We start from the raw sequence: 19,139 nt of genomic DNA, 5'->3' as shown, positions 1-19,139 counted from the left end.
CATATTCCTTAATCATAATTTAGCACTGTATTTTACAGATCTCTCTGAACTCATAGAAAATATTCTAGGTCAAGACAAGCAGACACCAAATTTACTCAGAGGTATAAGATGTTATAATAAAATAATATGAACAAGGTATAATTATACAAAATCAAACCATATCATCATCTTACATTAAGGACTCATTGGATTCTTTTATTGTGGAAATAGATGGATATCCAGCCATGCAAAACAAGTGTAATTCCATCAACCCTGCTGGGTAAGTCTTGGGTTTATTACTGAGCTAAGAATCTGCAGAAACTAGCTTTTACTGGTTGAACTGACGATTCCTCTGAAGTCATGACTCCTGCCTAGAGTTTACATCATGAGCTTTGGCTGCTAGCCAATATGAATGGTGTTTAAATTTCTTTATGGCAACTCAATGAACTTTCAAGTGTTCACCTGCTTCACCTACTGTGCTTAATAAAAAGCAATCCAATGTATTTTCTCATTTCCCTTTCATCACTAATGAGAGTAACTATCAGCCTCAGGAAGGCCAGAGTCAGCTTTTACTTTCAGTAGCTCTGCCATAGAAGCCCTGATAGAACACCAATATGCCACCCTCCTCATGGCAGATGTGCATAAAAAGCAGTGTATTTCTTGACATGAAAATATAACAATCATGAACCATAAACAATAAAATCCCTTGGAAATTATTTTTGTTTCTGAATATCAACATTTTATAGGTGTTTCACTTAACTCAAGGAAATAGTTGCTTTATGATAAACTTTTAGATCCTAATAGTTTAAAAAGTTAAGAAATTTGATAGCAACACAAAAGTTTCTGACCTGTAACACCAACATCAATCTCAAAGAAAAATAGTTTCACAAATAATCCTTGTTTAAAACCTTATCAATTACTTAGGAAGTACGTATATTTTAAGCCACATTGATTTGCTTAATAAACTGCTTAGATTTATTAGTATGTTCTATCCTTCTGAATTTGGGGAACTATAGATATTATAGTTCTTAGCTTATTTTGTGTGCTTCCTCATTCTAAAAGCAATGCAAAGAAATATAGCATGATATTCAAAGTGGGCATGTTAGTGTATGTCTGTAATCTCAGCAACTCAGGAGGCTCAGAATTACAAGTTCAAGTTCAGTCTGATTAACTTAGTGAGACTCTTACTCAAAATGAAAATTTTAAAATAGAGTTGGGGGCTTGGAGTCAGTAGGAAAAAGTCTCTGTGTTCAATCTCCAGTACCATACACACACACACCCACACACACACAAACACACACAATAGAATGTATTCAACACACATCATCATACTATCTGAAGTTCAGTCCAATGTTTTGTTACAGACTTCAGTCTTCTCATTTCTTTTTTACAAATCAAGAATTTAAAGTACATTTGTAAGAACACATTTAATCGCTGAATATGCATATATACTAACAACATAGTACTAAGTGTAAAATATGTATATGGTCATATGTAATATGCACATACATATACTTATATATCACTCAGATATTTATATATTATTTATGCATGTTCCATATCTATATATACATACATGCATGCAGGAACATGCATGCATAGACATATATATGCATTCATATTTTTCTGCATATGTAATTTTTTAATATAGCAGTATGAGTTTTTTTTAAAAAAACAGTATCTGTAGCAGATATGTCAGCCATCTCAAAATGCATTCCCAATCTGCCTCTTGGAGATCTGTCAAGCTCATAATGAAGCATATTGTGCAAGCTTACATATTGGGCACATAGCGAGTATCTTTCTGAGCCCTGGTTCTTCACTCACCATCATCTCCTATCAATCATGTACTCAGCAACAGCAGGGGCAATGGAAATAGAAGCAGAGGTAATTAGAGGCGTAACTCAATTCCACATGCTCAGAAAATAAAGACCAGAGATAGCCTGTGAAAATCTTTTTGTTTCGTAGTCCAACCTAATTCTATGTGGAAGAAAGAGGTGTTAATGAATATGGAGCTCTTGTCTCCTTAAATAACCAGTCAATATTTTTTCTCAACTCTAATAACCAAATTCTGCAGTAAGCCCTTCCATAGTGAGAACTTGCAAGTTTTCACATTATGATTTAAAAAGCATTATTAAATAAAAATTATTAGCCTATTACATTATTTAAAGTACTAGGTCTCAGAATCAGATAAGTCTGAATTTCCATTCTGCATTGTGACACAGAAAACCCTCTTAGATCTGCTGCAATAAAATACATCTAACAGGGGTCAGGAATGTACCTCAGAGGCACAGTGCTTGCCTAGTATTTGTGAGGACCTGGGTTCAGTCTCCAGCATGGCAGAAACTAAATAAATGAACATTAAAAAAGTAAAAAAAAAAAAAAAAAACAAAAAAAAAAACCGGGTTAATAATATTTATCTTAAAAAACTTGTTGAACTTCAAATGGCATAATGGTATGCTACTTTAATCACTGGTTACTTATTAAGCAAACTATAAATGGCATTTTAAATGAATTTTGGATTTTTCACATTTGAGAGAGGAGTCTCACAATTTAATAGAGGGATAAATTATTGTAGAATACCTTTTAAAAGGTGAGGAATAGAGCAGAGGGCATATGAAGGCAGAAAATAATGTGTGTTTAAATATTTTAAATTTACAATAATATTTTAATAATGTAAGTTTAGTATTTTAAAAGTACATCGTGATGGCATATCTACATATATGTATATCAGATATAAGAACATATCATTCTATGCTCTTTTATAAGGAAGGCAACGTGAAACCATGACTATTCCGTTAATCAGATTTCAAACTGAAAACAAACTGGTCACCCAAGGAACACACACAACCACTACTGACATTGAAACCAGAAATAAATGTCCATTACAGGTCTCAGAGAAAAGACACAGTGACGAGTTTGAAAAACAAAACATCCTCAAAAACATCCTGGCAGTAAATTCAGCTTTGAGCTTCATAGACTGCTTCTGAGGATGTAGACAAGAGGGTATACTGTCCCTCATTTTCCTGGCTTTCTACACCAGGGTGGCATATGGAACGTTGGTTGTACACAATTGCTCTGTTCAGGTTTCACATTTGTTTCATCATTGACTAACTGTGACCTTGGACAAATGTCTAGCCTTTAGTTTCTCCTCATGTGAAATGAGGGTGTGATAATGTCTACCTCATAAATTTTTATCAGAATTAAATGACATGCCAGTCTCAGTTACATGCCAAAGGAAAGAAATGGTGATATTTCAATGAAGCAGCTGATATTGAGGTGTTGCTTTAATTTTCAAAGGACAAGTCCTATCTTTACAGTGTGAAAGAGAGCTTTTGATACAAACAATATTAATACATATGTCCTGTAATATCCCAACATTTAACCTGCTATTTTCGTTTTAATGTTTAATGTACTACATGAGAGCACACAAGATGTAGAATAGCAGATATGATTTCTGGTTACCACCCCAGAGTACATTAAAAAGACACTAACTCCACAGCACCTATCTAACCTGCCTAAGAAAAAGTCCACAACCTCCAGATGCTTTGTCTTTGATATCTCTTTTTCTACTCTGTTCACACTCTCAGTTCTTGTACTACCAAAGTGTAGTCACTGATCATATGTACTTTCCCCATGTCTTTGCCAATCACACCTCCCCCACTACTTTAAAACATCCACCTTGATGGAAATATTCCTAAAATACTTATTGCTTCTCCCAGATTAAGAATTTTAGTTTTGATTTTATTTGCAGAGTTGTCACTTTTCAATCATCTAAGTAGCTTGTAGGACCTCCTATGCCTTCACACCTTACAGTAATTTCTAAGAAAATCTAGAATAAATGAGCCTGAGCTATAATCTCAAGACACTCAAGCCTTGGTTCCAATTTAGCCTTCACTAAAGTGTAATGTGAATTTTTTTTCCTTAAAAGAAAGGGATTGGACTAGAATGTGTCTCAATCTGACACTATATTTCTATGTTCGCTGCATAATTCTTTGTTATGGAAGCCATCCTGTGAAGTATAGGATATTTAGCGACATCTATGGTCTCTAAATTTGCAATGTCAGCAGCAGCAGTCTGCTGTCTTCAGACATTATCAAATGTGTCTTATGAAAACATCACCTAGGTTGGGAACATTGATGTGGTCTTTGAAATGCTATGGGGAATGCACCGAAAGGATCTATATTAGCATATATTCATTTATTTTCACTAAAATCTGAATGTTCCTTGAGGACAGAGACAATGTTCTGTTTTGTTCAGTGCCACCTTCCCAGTGAATGAGTTGTGTAGTAGTCATTCACAAATTTTTGTTAAAAAAATGAGAAAATGTGGAAGTATTTAACTTCATAGAGAATGATACCTCCTCTTCGTAACATTTTAGCGCATATTTTCATGATGCTGCCATATTTTTCCTTATGAATAGTATGTTTGCTTCTTCTTATAAATTCAATTCCTATCCCCCTGTAGAATCCAAGATGCTTGAGAGAAAGAACTTGAGGATCTTCTATTCTCCATTCAACACATTAATGAATTCTATATGCTATAAAACTTTTTACACACTATGATTGACAGATTGAACTATTGCATCTTCAACACAGTGGTATGAAATAGAGAGCAAATGGATACAAATGTCTGAAATACAGATTTTCCTCTCCAGTAACTATGAGAGAAGGAAAATATTCCTTTCCAACTATTTATATACACAGATTTGTTCCTGAACTTTACAAAACTTTACATGCTTCTTCTATGATAATCCAAGTGCAGGATTCTCTCATCCTGTAGCACATGCTTTCTCCCTCTTTGTTGTATACCAGTCTGCATGTCAAAAGCTGCAGCTGTTCTTAATTACAGCATTTGCTTTTACCCCCTTGCGGCATTGCCACTGACCACTGAGCTGAGCATTTAGAAAGTATTTTATATTCAGGTTTTAAATACTGAAGATATCTTATTCTTTCTTTTCCTTTTCTTTTCTTTTCCCCTTCCTTCCTTCCTTCCTTCCTTCCTTCCTTCCTTCCTTCCTTCCTTCCTTCCTTCCTTCCTTCCTTCCTTCCTTCCTTCCTTCCTTCCTTCTTTTTTTTTTTTCTCTTTTATAATACAAAAACTCTGTGCCTGATTTATGGCACAGGTTCACAGAAGTTATGGGTTTCTTGATCTCTGTGACTTGTTCTTAGGCTCACTGGTCTCCTCTGACAGAACCACTCTGTGATTAGAAGTCCTTAATGTGATTGTGTTTCTAAAGAACAATCAACAGCTATACTGCCCAGGATTGTAAGAGTAATGGTAGGAATATGACCAGAGTTTACAATTCTTTACTGTCATTAATTCTCTTCCTAAAAAAGGCATCTCTAAGTGATTACAAAGTTATCTGCCAACAGGATGTTTTGTCCCCATCCTGGCAGATGAGAAGTTACAGCAGAAGAGGATATACAGAGCCTTTCTAGTCATCTGATTCTTTCCAAATGGCTTTACTTTAAGAACACTTTCATCAAATATAATCCAAACTTATACTTCTCTCTACAATTGCTCTCTATTAAAGTTCAATGCCAGCTGTCAGAGCTGTAAAGTAAACCCTTATTAGCTCTTATAATTTCTACTCTGGAACTAATAAGGGATTGTCAAACCTCTAAACACAGACAGAACTTGGGGAGATCACAGAGAAGAGGTGGGAAAATGCTCAACCAATCTATACTGTCAAAAGTAGTCTCTGTGAACCTGTAACCAATGCACTTCACAGAACCTAGGAACTTCAAGAGGGAGGAAAAGACCTTCTTCTCAGTCTTTTTCCCTTTATTTTGGGAGGGGCTGATTAAAAGTAAATAAATAATTAAATAAATAATTTGGAATACTTAATGAAATATTAAAATCTTTTCAGATTTGTTATATGCAATCTGAAAAAGTTCACATTGCATTCTTCATATTTTAAAATACGAAAGCTGGAGTAATATTTGAATAGCTAGAAAGAAAAGTATAAGTTTAAAAAATCAAAGGTGTATTTTTCTTCACAAAAGTCCTAGATTATAATGTCTTTTTAAAAAAATACTTTAAAAATGTGACATGCAACAAGTCAGAAACAAGGAAGACTATGTACATAAAATACTTTAGGTTAAAGAAATGAAATTGAAAGACTTCTAACCAAGCTTGATGGTAAATTACTCTGCTATATCCATGAATTATCTAAAAAGTGTTATTTGTAAGATGACATAAGAGCTATAATTTTTATATATTCAACTTAGCTAATATTCTACCTCTCACATGGAATGGGGCTGAGATATGTCTTTTCTTGGAAAATTCTATTCACTTTATAGATGAATTGACATTTAATAGACAGAGATCATTCTGCAAAACAATGTTCTAATTTTCTTTGGGAAATGAAAATGCAAATGCAATGATGGAAACAACTTATTTCAAGTATTATCAGAATTACTTTCCCTTCTGCAACTGATATTATATTTCCATGTTGCATTTCCCATAGTAAGTACTTTCCTGGGAAACTTAATCCATACATCACAATAGTCCCTCAGACAAACTACACAATAAACAAATTATTTACATTTTCAAAAGTACACATTTGTCATACAAATTATCTAAATTACTGTTTGTAGCTTTGAAACACTGGAATAGATAAAGCATCTGAAAACCCAACTTAAATAACATAATAATGATTATAATAAAAAGACAATTTGATGTCCTTAAACAAATACCATGCAGTGATTTAATAAGAGATATCTGTGAACTAAGTTACAATCTTAGGAAAATACTTCAATAATGACCTTCAAAATCATCTTCCAGGTTGAGATAAAGAGGAAATGTCTTATTATTTTTCCCACTCTATTGATAAGCTTATATAACCAAAATTATATAAAAGAATCCATGTTTTACTAAAATATTGTAAGTCTTATTTAATTGTAATTCTCTGGGAAAATGATACTAATATTTATGGAACTCCTTGTGATTTTTAATGTTTTTATAGTGGGTCACTGCTGGTCATTTAATTTGCTCTTATTCATTATAAGGTACTTAAATGGTTAGAGATAAACCTTTTAAGCACCTCAAATGATTAGAGATAAATATTCTACTGCCTAAATTAAACCATGGTCTTATCTCTTCCAAATATATTTGCAATTAAATTCTCTCTATTCAAAATAATCTTATTTGTAGAATATATACCACAAACAAATTCATATTTCTTTCTAGTACCTGAAACATGCAAATCCGTGGTTTAAATTTATACCGTTTGTTTTTATTTTGTACTCAAAAATAAAACATGGTAGTTGAATTCACAAAGAAAATACACTCTGTTACTTTGCCTTTCTATTTACTTGAAAAGTGTTTTTACTTCAATTACTGTGCAGATAATGCACTGACATAATTTGATTGAAATTTTCCAGTAATATCACATAGTAATTCATACAAGCACATTATGTTCTTCACATCATTTACTGTTTCTCTGCAATCATAATATTATATAGGTGATTCTTAAGTGTACATAATAAAATACCTAAAATAAAGCAAATAGATAGTTAGTTCTAAACAAAGTCAAGTACAATGGTTCAACAGATACTGCCCATATTTGTGTGCATAATTTTGACTTGCATGATTTCTTCAAGGCAAGGAAAGGACATTATTTATTGCATATCACCTCCAATGATCTATCCTAGATTTTTGTACAATAAATGTTGATATATCAATACAGTAAGGAAAACTATGTGTTTAATGTTTTATAAATGTAGCATTTTAAAAATTTTATTATAGATCTTTGTTTTCTAAACTATATTTTCTTAAGTCAATTAAAACCTGAGAGTCTTATTGAATATATCTATCTACAAATTCAAGGACACATTTTAAAAATCAGTGGAAAATACCCATGATATAAAAATAAGAGAATGGCCAGAGTGGCTGCTATTTAGAAGAAGAAAGAGAAAAACTAACATTAAGAAAATAGAAAAATATCAATCATGATTGATTAGGCTATGAAGCCTCTTCAAAAAAGAAAAAAATTCTGTTTCAAAGAATAATAAATATATAAGGATATAGGTTTTTTTTAAAAGATGTTTTTCCTCTCTCTTAAGGTCTTTAGGGGCTAATGTAAGAAAAAACTTAACAAAAACTTAGTGGGTGAATTTGTCATATCTAAGTGTTTGAACTCAAATTGTATAGAAAGGCAGAGGTAACATATTTCAATGATGCTTCTGATTGACACAATGCATCTGTTTGCTATTTGAAAGTTCTCTACATTATTACTTACCAGTGGTGTGTTTGTTATTAAAATCAATGTAATGGTTTGAAAACTCATGGGTGTGCAACTGCTAAAGTCAAAATGGAAATGGAGAGTTGTCATTGTAAACTCGGAAAACAATTTTTTTCTTATAATTTAATGTCAGAAACCTTAAGTTTTGAATACCATAGTTTTACATATCAATGCAGTTTTTAAAGAATGAATCAGTACTTTCAATGTTTTTAGTATTAACCATGTAGATTTAAGGGACAAGAATGCCAAATATTTCTGCATTTCCAAAAACATCTTTTCCATATTATAGGTATGGATTATTAGTAATTAATTTTTTGTAAGGCAGTAAAAGTAATTTTCATCATGAATTCATAAAAGAGAAAAATGTGTCCTTCTAGCTACTCTTAAAGCATTGTTATTCCTTTACTTCATCTATTCATTAAGAAGAATTCAGATGAATCTATTCTTTACTGGTTGAAACACTATGTAAGCTAATAGTCAAATATGTTCTTTTCAAATTACATGAAATTTACATCTTTATTTGCAGGGCTTTCTCAACAGCCTAATTAATTCAAAAATAAATAATATAACTGTGTTCAAACTAGGATGGGCACTCGAAAAATACATAGTTGGCATAGTAGTCTCATAGTAATTGTTCATTAAATAAGGATATAATTAAGAACTTAGTTAGTTAGTCTGCAGGTTCTAGGCACAATGTTCCTAAGAAAGACACACTGGGCTTTTCCCTCAAGGAAGTTATACTCTGTCAACAACTGAAAGGAATTGCTGAATTTATTTAAACATATGAACACCTTGTAGATCTACAGGGTTATTATCATTTACAAATGAGTTGTCCTCAAGAAGCTCACGTGTGAAACAATGCAAACATGTTCAGGTGAAATGATCAGATTATGACATCCTAATCATCAAGCCCACTTGAATGGATTAACTGGGTGGTAACTGTAGGGAGGTAGGGTGTGGTTGGAAGAATAAGGTCACAGCGGGTGTGCTTGGGATTTATATTTTGTCCCAGGCACCTTGCACTTTCTCTCTGCTCTCTGGCGATCCTGTCCTGAGCCGCTGTCTTTCACGACATCCTTCCACCTTGATGCTTGTTTCACCTGAGGCCTAGAACTGTGGAGTCTGCTGACCATAAACAACCTCTGAAATGGTGAGGCAATGTAAAATTTACCTCCTCTAAGTTGTTTTCAGGTCTTTTGCTCACAGTCAGGGAAAGCTAACACGAGAATACCTGTGATTGTGCACATAGACTCAGTACTCAGTAGGTGCTGAGAACATTTCCCTTTTCTCTATCTCTTTGTCAAAGCAAAGAGAATCCTTAAATAATTCTGTTATGGAAAACTTGACAGCTGCTTTACGAGTTTCTGAACTGACAGAGAGATGAGTAGAGAGTAAGAGTGCTATCATAAGTCATGAGTAAAGCAAATGTAATTTCGGACAGTCATCAAAAAGTATAGATGTCTCCCTATATCATACCAAAACACACGTTTCTATTAAGTTCCTAAAGTAAAAGAACAAGGAGTAAAGTTAGCATTCCACAATGAATGTACAGAGATAAAGCACACAGCAACAGATTCTTTAGTGACATTAATAAGGTATTTGGTGCACTGAGTCTAAACAAAGCTTATATAAGCAGGAATATTTATAGTAACCTCCTGCTATCTGCCTCAAATGTAATTAATTGGCTATATAAAAAGCCATTAGCATTCTTATTCCTTCTTCCCAAACTAAACCAAAGCAGATAACATAATTCATTAGCCCGAATGAAACAGAATAAGGGGGAAAAAAGTATCATGATGTTCCCTTGGAATTTGTGCAAAATTTCCTTACAACTCAAATCTTAAATAGAGAAAATGAGTAAAGAGTTATGCTGGTATGTAAGATATGTTAAGGGTGAAATAATCAAGTAAAATCTTGATTGTCAATGACTGAAAGCAAAGGGCAAATGATTTACATTTACTAAGTCACTTAATAGTTTAATTTTTCAATATTATCTTTTTAAAAAGAAGTTTATTGACATCTATAATAACAACTCAATCTGCCATTGACCACACTGCTACTATCCCATAAGATCTAGACTCAAGGAACGTGGCTCAGAAAAGGCTAAAGCTACACACATGGTAAATCAAAAGAAATGCCGCACTTTCCTCATCTTTTGATATGAGGAATAACTTACCAAAGCTGTACTTAAAAAAGGATACATTAGAGAAACTTTTAGCAAAATCTGATGCATGATTTTTTACCTTTCTTATTAAACTTCACATTACTCCTTATCAGCTTAAGTTCATATAGTTATTTTTATGTACATTTCTAGTTTGCCAAATTTACTGTAATACATAATATTTATCATTCTGAAGTTAATCTTTTCTGTTTCCAGTTCCCTTGGCATGCAATTCCTGAATGATTCTTTCCTCCCTCTTTCCTGTCTCTCTATAAACAGCCACTGAAGGAAAGGTGCACTATTTCCTACTCTTGCCTTTCCTGTGACTGTCCTCCCTCACCAAACAACAAAAACACAAAAGAAAAACAGTAACATAATAAAGCATCTTATATAGAAAATTTAAATTTCTCATAACTCATCAACTCCTATTCCAATACCACCTTCCTCAATAATGCTACTAGCTTATTTTCCAGTTTAAACCATTATTAATTTTGCTCTGCTGAACACTTCAGTTTAAAATCTATGTTTCTTCAGGCACAGAGACCAAAATATTTTTAAAACACACACACACACACACACACACACACACACACACACACACACACATCTTTTAACTATAAACCCAACTAATTTAGCATTGACAGTATTCATTTTTCTCCTTCTAGCTATCAATACAGGACTTAGCATATATCAGGGACTTAATAATTGTTGAACATTTAAACATATACTCAATGGATACTTTCTAATAATTTTTCTTATTTCAGGAAAACTGACATCCTATGAAAGTACACATTATACAGAGATATATATGATTCCATGGTTAGAATTCTGGCCTTGCAGAAAGTTACCCTTGTTTCTATTTATTTATTTTTTAATTTATGGATGTGTTATTGAAAAAAATTTTGTCACTATGTTTTTCTTGTCAAGCGGAGATTGTCACATTTTTCCTCATTCAGTTTATTGAACTTTAAGTGTTCCAATTATCTGTCTAGATTGGAAGCCATAGTATTTTATTATTCAACTCAGAAGGTGACCAAGTAGTTTTGTCTTTAAGGTGTCCTTTGGCACAGAACTCAGAAGACTGAACTCTGATTGGAATTCTATTCATTTTGAGGTATTAAGATAATGATTCAGTAAACAAATTATAAACTTCACCCCCTGTAATGTACAGGTTGTATGACATGGATAACCCTTACTACTCCAAAACTTTCTTAGCACAATAGGAAAAAGAGCCCCAAACTCTTAACTCAGGGGCTTTCCATAATTAATTAGAATTTCCCATAATTAACTAGAAATTTTCTTCCGCTACAATGACAAGACACATTGTACCCTTTGTAGAAAATGTATTGGTCTAATTTAGAATTAAAACTATTAATTTATGTAACTGTCTTTCATACTATATTGTGATCTCTCTAAAGGTAGATCCAATGACTTATTCATCTACAATTCTTTGTGTCTGGCACCTGATTACTCTATAGACAAATGGTAAGAAATACCGATTCACAATTAAATTTGGTAAGATATTTTGTGCAAGTTGCTGGAAGATTCACATATCCAGAATTTATTTGATATGACCCATGCTAAGCTTAATCTTCCCCTGAAATGATCTTTTGGCTAGTAATTCCTCCCTCTTAAAAAATCTAAAAAGCAGAAAGATAGGACACAGAGAAGGATTGCATTAACAGATTTCTTGGCCACTTGGTGCCAACTTTCTGTGGCCCTGCTTACACTTCAAACTGTAGTACTCTAACTCCAATGGAATGTATGTGTTGTGGGGTTTCTTTTTCCACCATGAGACTGAATCCTAGGAAACATGTGGGTGAGGGGAGACTGAAGCCTTAGGAACCAATAAGCCAGGTTTTGTCTCAATTCCAGCAAATACTGAGAGATGTAGGGAAGATGAGAAACCTATGACACTTTTGCTCTCTTTTTAAAGTGGAGATAGTAGTAGTATGTTCCTGAAAAGGTAAATTTGGAAATAAATGAGATAGCTCAGTGATATTACTTAGCCATCAGTACAGTGTCTGACCTCTAGCAAGCAGTTAATTATCAATGAAAAAAATACATTCGAATTCTCTCTACAGTATAAAAAATGAGGGCAGTATGTAGTAAATATTTGTTGCATACAACTTTTCAATTGATTTTGAAGTAGGTCTTCATGTTTTTATTTTTTAAATAAATCTCAGAAACACCATCTAACACAAGTAAATGTATAATTGAAAAATTATAGTTCAAAGTGTAATATAAAGACTTTTCTCCACTGATGAATATAAGCAAGTAGTAGCTACTATGTTGTTTCAATTTTAGAACCTTTGAAATCATTTTACTAACTGTGTATTGATGATGAATAACACAAAGAATTGTGAGGTGGGAGTCTGCCATTTGCTCTGATTTAATTTTTTCCTACAAACCATGTTCATAATCAAAAGCAAAATGCTATGTTTTATTTGGATTTGAAACAGATGAGTTATATATAAAATATATTCTTCCTCTTGCACCAAGCCTTGATAAAAGTGTCTTATTGAATGGCCATGACCTTGACATGACTATTAAACTCCATTTCTTTGACAAATTGAAATACAAAGTATTAAAATAGCAATATTCCAAAAGCTATGTACTCATGTTCTCCTCTGTATTTACACATTTAAAATACAAATGATATTTTCAGCATGTTCATGCCTAAAATTTGCCTGATGACAAATGTTTAATTTTGAAATTTATGATTTGGAATATCATATCTGATACCTATAATTTTACATAAAAAAGAACTTGTAATTTATTTTATATCAAGTAGAAAGATATTTTTAATAAAATTAAATCTGATGATAGAGTTCAGGTTCTTTAATACTATATATTAAATAGTAAGTATGTATTGTGACTAAGAAAAGATACAGATAGCAAAATAAACATAAAAATTATACCTCAAGTAAAAAATAAAAATTGCACATCAGTCCTGAATTTTTAAATAAAATAATATTTTCCTTACAGTGCTAATGCGTCGAAACACTTATATTATGGCCATATGTCACTAGAAAAAGAAAACATATTTTATAGCAATTAAACAGTATTGCTTAGGTAAATAAGCATAAATATAGTCCTCAGTGTATCCAATTTTGTTCTATAAAAGAGAAAACTTTTTTCCTTTCAATTAGTATGGAGTTAAACTACCATAAGTCATTATATATAAAAAACTTTAAAATAACATACATGACCTCTTTAGGGGCACAGGCCAGCACCACATAATCAAACACATCAATATTCCTGCACAAACTAGGAATCTACACATCAAGATAGATACTTAGTCCTTAAACAGATTCCACTCATGTTTTGCTGGTGAGTACAGACTGGGTTTATCTCTTTTCACTATGTTTGGATGAACACACAGGTAAGAAATACCACCCTGAGGGAATGAGAAGGCTCTTACCTTGGCACATGAAACCTCTTTCTTCATAGCCAGCATTGCAGGAACACTTGCCAATGGGCACAAGCCACTCGCCTTCCGTACTGCAGTACATCCTAGGAGGGTCTTCCTCCTTAGAATTGTTGACACAGGAACCTCTAACCTCCACCAGAGACTGGGAGTCCATGGGTACTGTGTCTGGAAACATAGCCAGATTCTTCACTGTGAAAGGGCACTTTTTGAAGTACACTCTCACAGAGACCAAGGCAACACAAGCACCAACATCTTGAAAAGCCAAGTAAAATCCCTTTTTGTTGACAGGACCTACTTCTCTAATCTCAGTGTTGAGTTTAAGGATACGGTCCCCGAGATCCATCTGTGTGAAACTTTCATCAGCTGCAATGGTGTCAATCTTTGTAAACTGATGCTCTCGGAATTTGACTCCATGATCATCATCAGACTCCATGTAGTACAGATTGAAAGTCTCCTTGCAGGTTCCTAAAACCAGTGGAATGCTATTGCAATCCCGTAGAGTGAACTTGAGCTCCACGTAGATCTTCTGAGCTGAGTTCCTGGGGACCCAGTTTGTCCTCAGCCAATTATTTTGGCTATGATCCATGACATTGCACACCTGGTAAGTCCTGATAGGTGTGTAATGTTCATCAACACCACTGATCTCTTCCCACTGAAGAATCAAAGAAAAAGATAGGCAGAGTTAATGACTAAGCATAATGAATAATGCAAAACCAGGTCTCAAAGTTAACTCAGAAACTAGAGAAAATCAATAGACACTACTACGTTGCTCATTTTAAATGATATAGAGCAATTCCACAATTGTCTAGTTTGTACTTTTTATTATTTGCAAGGTTTTATGAGTTCAGTGACATGAAGTAATTCATAATTTGAATGAACATACTTGAATTGTACTGCAGTTTGTTTTGGATATTCAGGAAAAAGTCACTTAGCAATTCATGGAGCCTGGCCAAACATTCAGGATCAAAACCTCAAAATGAGTTGTCTCCAGTAACACTATGTTATGATCTTGTTGTATATTTTTGCTTTTGTTTGCTTGTCTCTTTAAAAAGAGCAGGAAAATACCACTTCCAAAAGTCCATCATTATTAGACAAGCCCTGTGGTGCATGCCTGTAATTCCAGTGACTGGAGGCTGAGACAGGAAGACCACAAGTTCAAGGCCAGCCTCCACAACTTAGTCAGAATATAAGCAACTTAGTGAGAACACGTCTGAAAAGTAAAAATAAAAAGGGATAGGGCTATCGCTCAGTGGTAAAGCACCTTTGTGTTTGGTCCCCAGTATCAAAAAACAAAAAACAAAAAAGTTCATCATTATTCCCAGTAGGGGCTAAGTTGTGATAAACTTGATGTATGGTAAAATGAAATGAATCTAAATGATGCCATTATCACATATCTTCATGGATGACATTTTTAAAGGTATTCAGTCATTCTAATGGGTCCATGTTGGGGAACTGAAGTCAAGGTATAAATATGCCTCATTTTTCCACATGAAAAACTGAAGACTCAGTGTAGTGAACATGTCAATTCTTAATGTCCTTTACCCACATTGGACATTTACATAGTCAAGAAACATAAAGATATTTAGTTTTGTTATTATGGTTACAGTAACTAAAATTATACTAATATAACTTTTTCACTATACAAAGACATTAAAAGACAAGATTTTAAAACAGCCAAGGAGTGATCCTTACAACAGATTTTGAGAAGTTTTTAATTTAGCATAGTATTTTTATATGTTACTTATGGTCCTAAAACTTTTATACCAGTTGTTTCCAACTATTATCCTTGTGTCTACATTATCTTTTTGCCATGTCCTATTTTGACTACTGAATCCAGAAAATAATGTCTTTTGTCATTTGAGTCTTCTATGGCTCCCCATTACCTCTTTAGATTAGCATCTGCACTTCTCAAAAACAAACACACACACACACACACACACACAAAACCTGATCCCCCAAAACTGGTTAATTTTTCTAAAAGTTTCGGTAAGATTAGTAATAATAAGTTTCATTTCTGCCTGTTCTATGTTCTTGTCAATAATTCTGTTATTCTCTGTTATTGTTTTCAGGAACTGTTTTGGATCCTCTGTCCTTTATTCCCTTTTTTATGTACAACTTCACCAAACTATGATTTCTTCTCTTTGCCTTCCTTATCCCTGCCATTCTTAGGAAAAAATTCACTATTATACAGCTCTTATTAAGTACCCTAATTCACTTTAAATTTGATTCATGATATGCACCAAGTTTAATTTAGTTTTATTTTATATGCATTTGCCAAATTTTGACCTCTTCATATTTGCCATAATATGCAGCACAAAACTTCACCTTTTGGAAAATTAAAGGAATATGATTTTTCTTATAATATATGTAAAAACAATTTATGGAAGTAAAACTATGAATTTATTAGAGGATGCTTTAGTTGTGTAGATAAATAAAACAAATCCTTGTAAAGTCCAGTATAAATATGTTACTAATTTTTCCCCACTAGTTATTTTTATCAGCAAAGGCAGATTTTAAAAATGTGTTAACTAAATCAACAGCATATAAAGCATATATACAGTGTTTCTATTTAAATGATACATAGGAGTTTCAATCTGACTTCTGATAAAAAATGAGATAAAATGTTAATTTATCAAATTGATGGATATAACAAGTAAAGAAACATGGTTTTTATTTGACCTTTAAGCTTTGTTAAGGGAACAATAAATTATGTGTTTTAAGGTGTTTGAATGACTGAAAACAATTTATGGATATCACCAGTGAAGGAACACGTTTAAAAACATTTAATTCTTCCAAGCTCATCTACTAACTTATGAAACAAAATAAGTAAAAAGTATTTTAATAGTCTTTATTCTCTAGGATCTAGGACAGAAGAAAAACATTTATTTTCTTGAGACAAATTTGACTTAACTTTATCCTGTAATCTAAGATCACTTGAACAAAGGAACAAATTGGGATTGTTCTTAGGAAATGCTATAAATAATATACATAATATAACTATACCTTAATATAAGCAAGGAAAATATTCACATTGTTTTTTTAATAATCACTAATATGTTATTTTCAAATATTCAGTCTAAAATGCATTGTATAGGAAGTTTTTCAGAAGAAAGTATAGAAGGAAAGTTTTGACGGAAGGGTTTTACACTGAGGTGACTATAGTAGTAATGTCACATTTAAAGAAAAATTAAAGTCCACGTTCTCTATCGGGAAGAAAAGGAAATGAACAGACTTGGTACTTCAGATCTCTGCTGTTAAAAGTGCGTGTTTGTGGAATTGTCTCTGTCTTTACATTGGCTTTACAATGGCATTGTGAGAACAGAGCTAGCAAACCCTTAAGAGAATAAATGCTTTCTGTGGTTGTCTCACAGAAAGTAAGTAGATCAAGACATTGGTATTTGAAAATAAACCAATTGACTTTACATTTTTAAAGTCAAGATTTCCTCATAAGAATTGATGGGCTGGTACTTTGACTGATAAATCATTTGCAAATTTCTTCTGATGTAAGTATCATTCTTCTAGACATCAAACAGAGCACATTATGTAGAGATTATCATAATTTGATGTAAAATATGATTTTAATTATGGAGCTCTCATTGTAGTTTAACTTTGGCAAGCTACCACAAGTCCTTGAATGTAGAGGTATAAATTACAAGAAGATAATGCAAACAACACCAGCATGCTTTGCACATAAAAGGTTGCACAGAGCAATTATCACTTCATTAATTTGTAATGAAGACCAAATTGCCTGTAAGTGATGGTGACTTGCCATCTTTGACCACTTGCAAAAGCAGCAACTCTCTAACTCTAGCATTTGCTGAGGACTAGAGACAGTAGGAATAAAATCCCTGAATGAACATTGTTTTATTGTAGCAGGAAAAACGAAAATCACTAATTAAAGCTGCTTCTATAGTGGTATGCTTCACAAATTTAAAAATAACCAGATTTATCATATCTTCCTAGTCTCAGAATTAATATATAATGCTCATAAATTATTAGAAATACTATACTGCTATAATAATTGCTCTAAGGCAGTGGGGTGACATACAATCAATCACATATATAATTTGACAGTACAAAGCATCTTTCCCTTTGATTTTTTAATACTTAACAAAAAACTCTGCAAGTTTGTCTAAGGATCCTGTTTTCTTTCTTTTTTTTTTTTTTTTCTGCAGAAGAGGGCACAGATTTAGCAAAATCTCAAAAATACTTTAGCTTGAATTTTCTAAAATCAACAATTTTGAGATTCAGTTGGCTTCCAGATTCATTCTCAGAGCATTTATTACTAGATCACAAAGAATAGAGCTGAGTCTATATATATATATATATATATATATATATATATGTGTTTTCTTTTTCCAGATTTCTATATGATTGCAGCCATAGAAAACCCATGTATGCAGACTTCCTCTCTTCAGAGATACTATTCTGAAATTCATTTCCAGTAGCAGAATCACAAAGAACCTCTTCAAAAGGAGTAGGTATGTATTATAAACTTAAAATATATTTTATATTTTCTACAGAGAGGGGTTCCTTATCACTGGAGCCAAACATGTATTTTTGAGGGAAACATAAATGTTGAATAATTAATTGGCATTTAACCTAGTAACTCTTATTCTGATATACTCAATGATAGTAACTAAGGATTTGTTTTTATTGTTGATATTCAGTTTTTTCATAAGTAACAATTTTAGCAAGTTGCTGAGGGCAAGAGTAAGGGGAAGTAAAAGTTATATTTACTTTAAAGAGGGAGAAGCTGCAATACATTTAGTGTCAGGCTAACATAATAGGAAAATATGAAGTGAGAACAATAATTTCATGGTTTTTCTTTTAAGTCTTAAAACCAGTTTCTTAGAAATTTGCAGATGATGATAAAACAATTATACCACTGATATTCTTGCATTTAGAATATTAGGTTTAAATTTCAGTGGTTAATAATATGTGATCTTGTGCTTTCTAAAATGCTAATAATAATCTTGCACCTATAGTGATATTAAGCTGATTTATGTTATACCTTTATCCATCCACACTGCTCAGTCCCATGTTTCTTTACCCTTTAACACACCCACACCCACTGAAGAAATTTAGTGTTAACCCTAGAAATATTTGGGCATTTATCTGGAACTAACATTTTAAGAATGAAGATGCAAAAATTTCTTCTAGTAAGAAAGTCACTTCAAGTTGCAGGTACAGATATGGCTGCAAAAATGATTTATGTCCATCCATCCATAATTTTCTTCATCCATTCTAGTCTCAAAAGTACATCTACACAGGCACATGCAAGAACACACATGAATATTATATTTTTATGTGTATGGAAT

General features: G+C 32.8%; 1 protein-coding gene across 2 annotated transcripts in view; it reads right to left on the bottom strand.

Moving 5' to 3' along the window:
* The window catches only part of EPHA3 (EPH receptor A3), a 340,031-nt gene that overhangs the window by 231,882 nt on the left and 89,010 nt on the right, over positions 1-19,139 (bottom strand). For both annotated transcript variants that reach the window (XM_079155919.1, XM_079155920.1), the window contains exon 3: positions 13,810-14,470. In XM_079155919.1, coding sequence (XP_079012045.1) covers positions 13,810-14,470 — 661 coding nt within the window. The remainder of the gene's footprint in view (positions 1-13,809; positions 14,471-19,139) is intronic.

This window comes from Sciurus vulgaris (assembly GCF_902686455.1).
Source record: "Sciurus vulgaris genome assembly, chromosome: 10".
NCBI lineage: Eukaryota > Metazoa > Chordata > Mammalia > Rodentia > Sciuridae > Sciurus > Sciurus vulgaris.
Note: the sequence above shows the minus strand (reverse complement) of the source record. Positions and strands in the feature narration are given on the sequence as shown.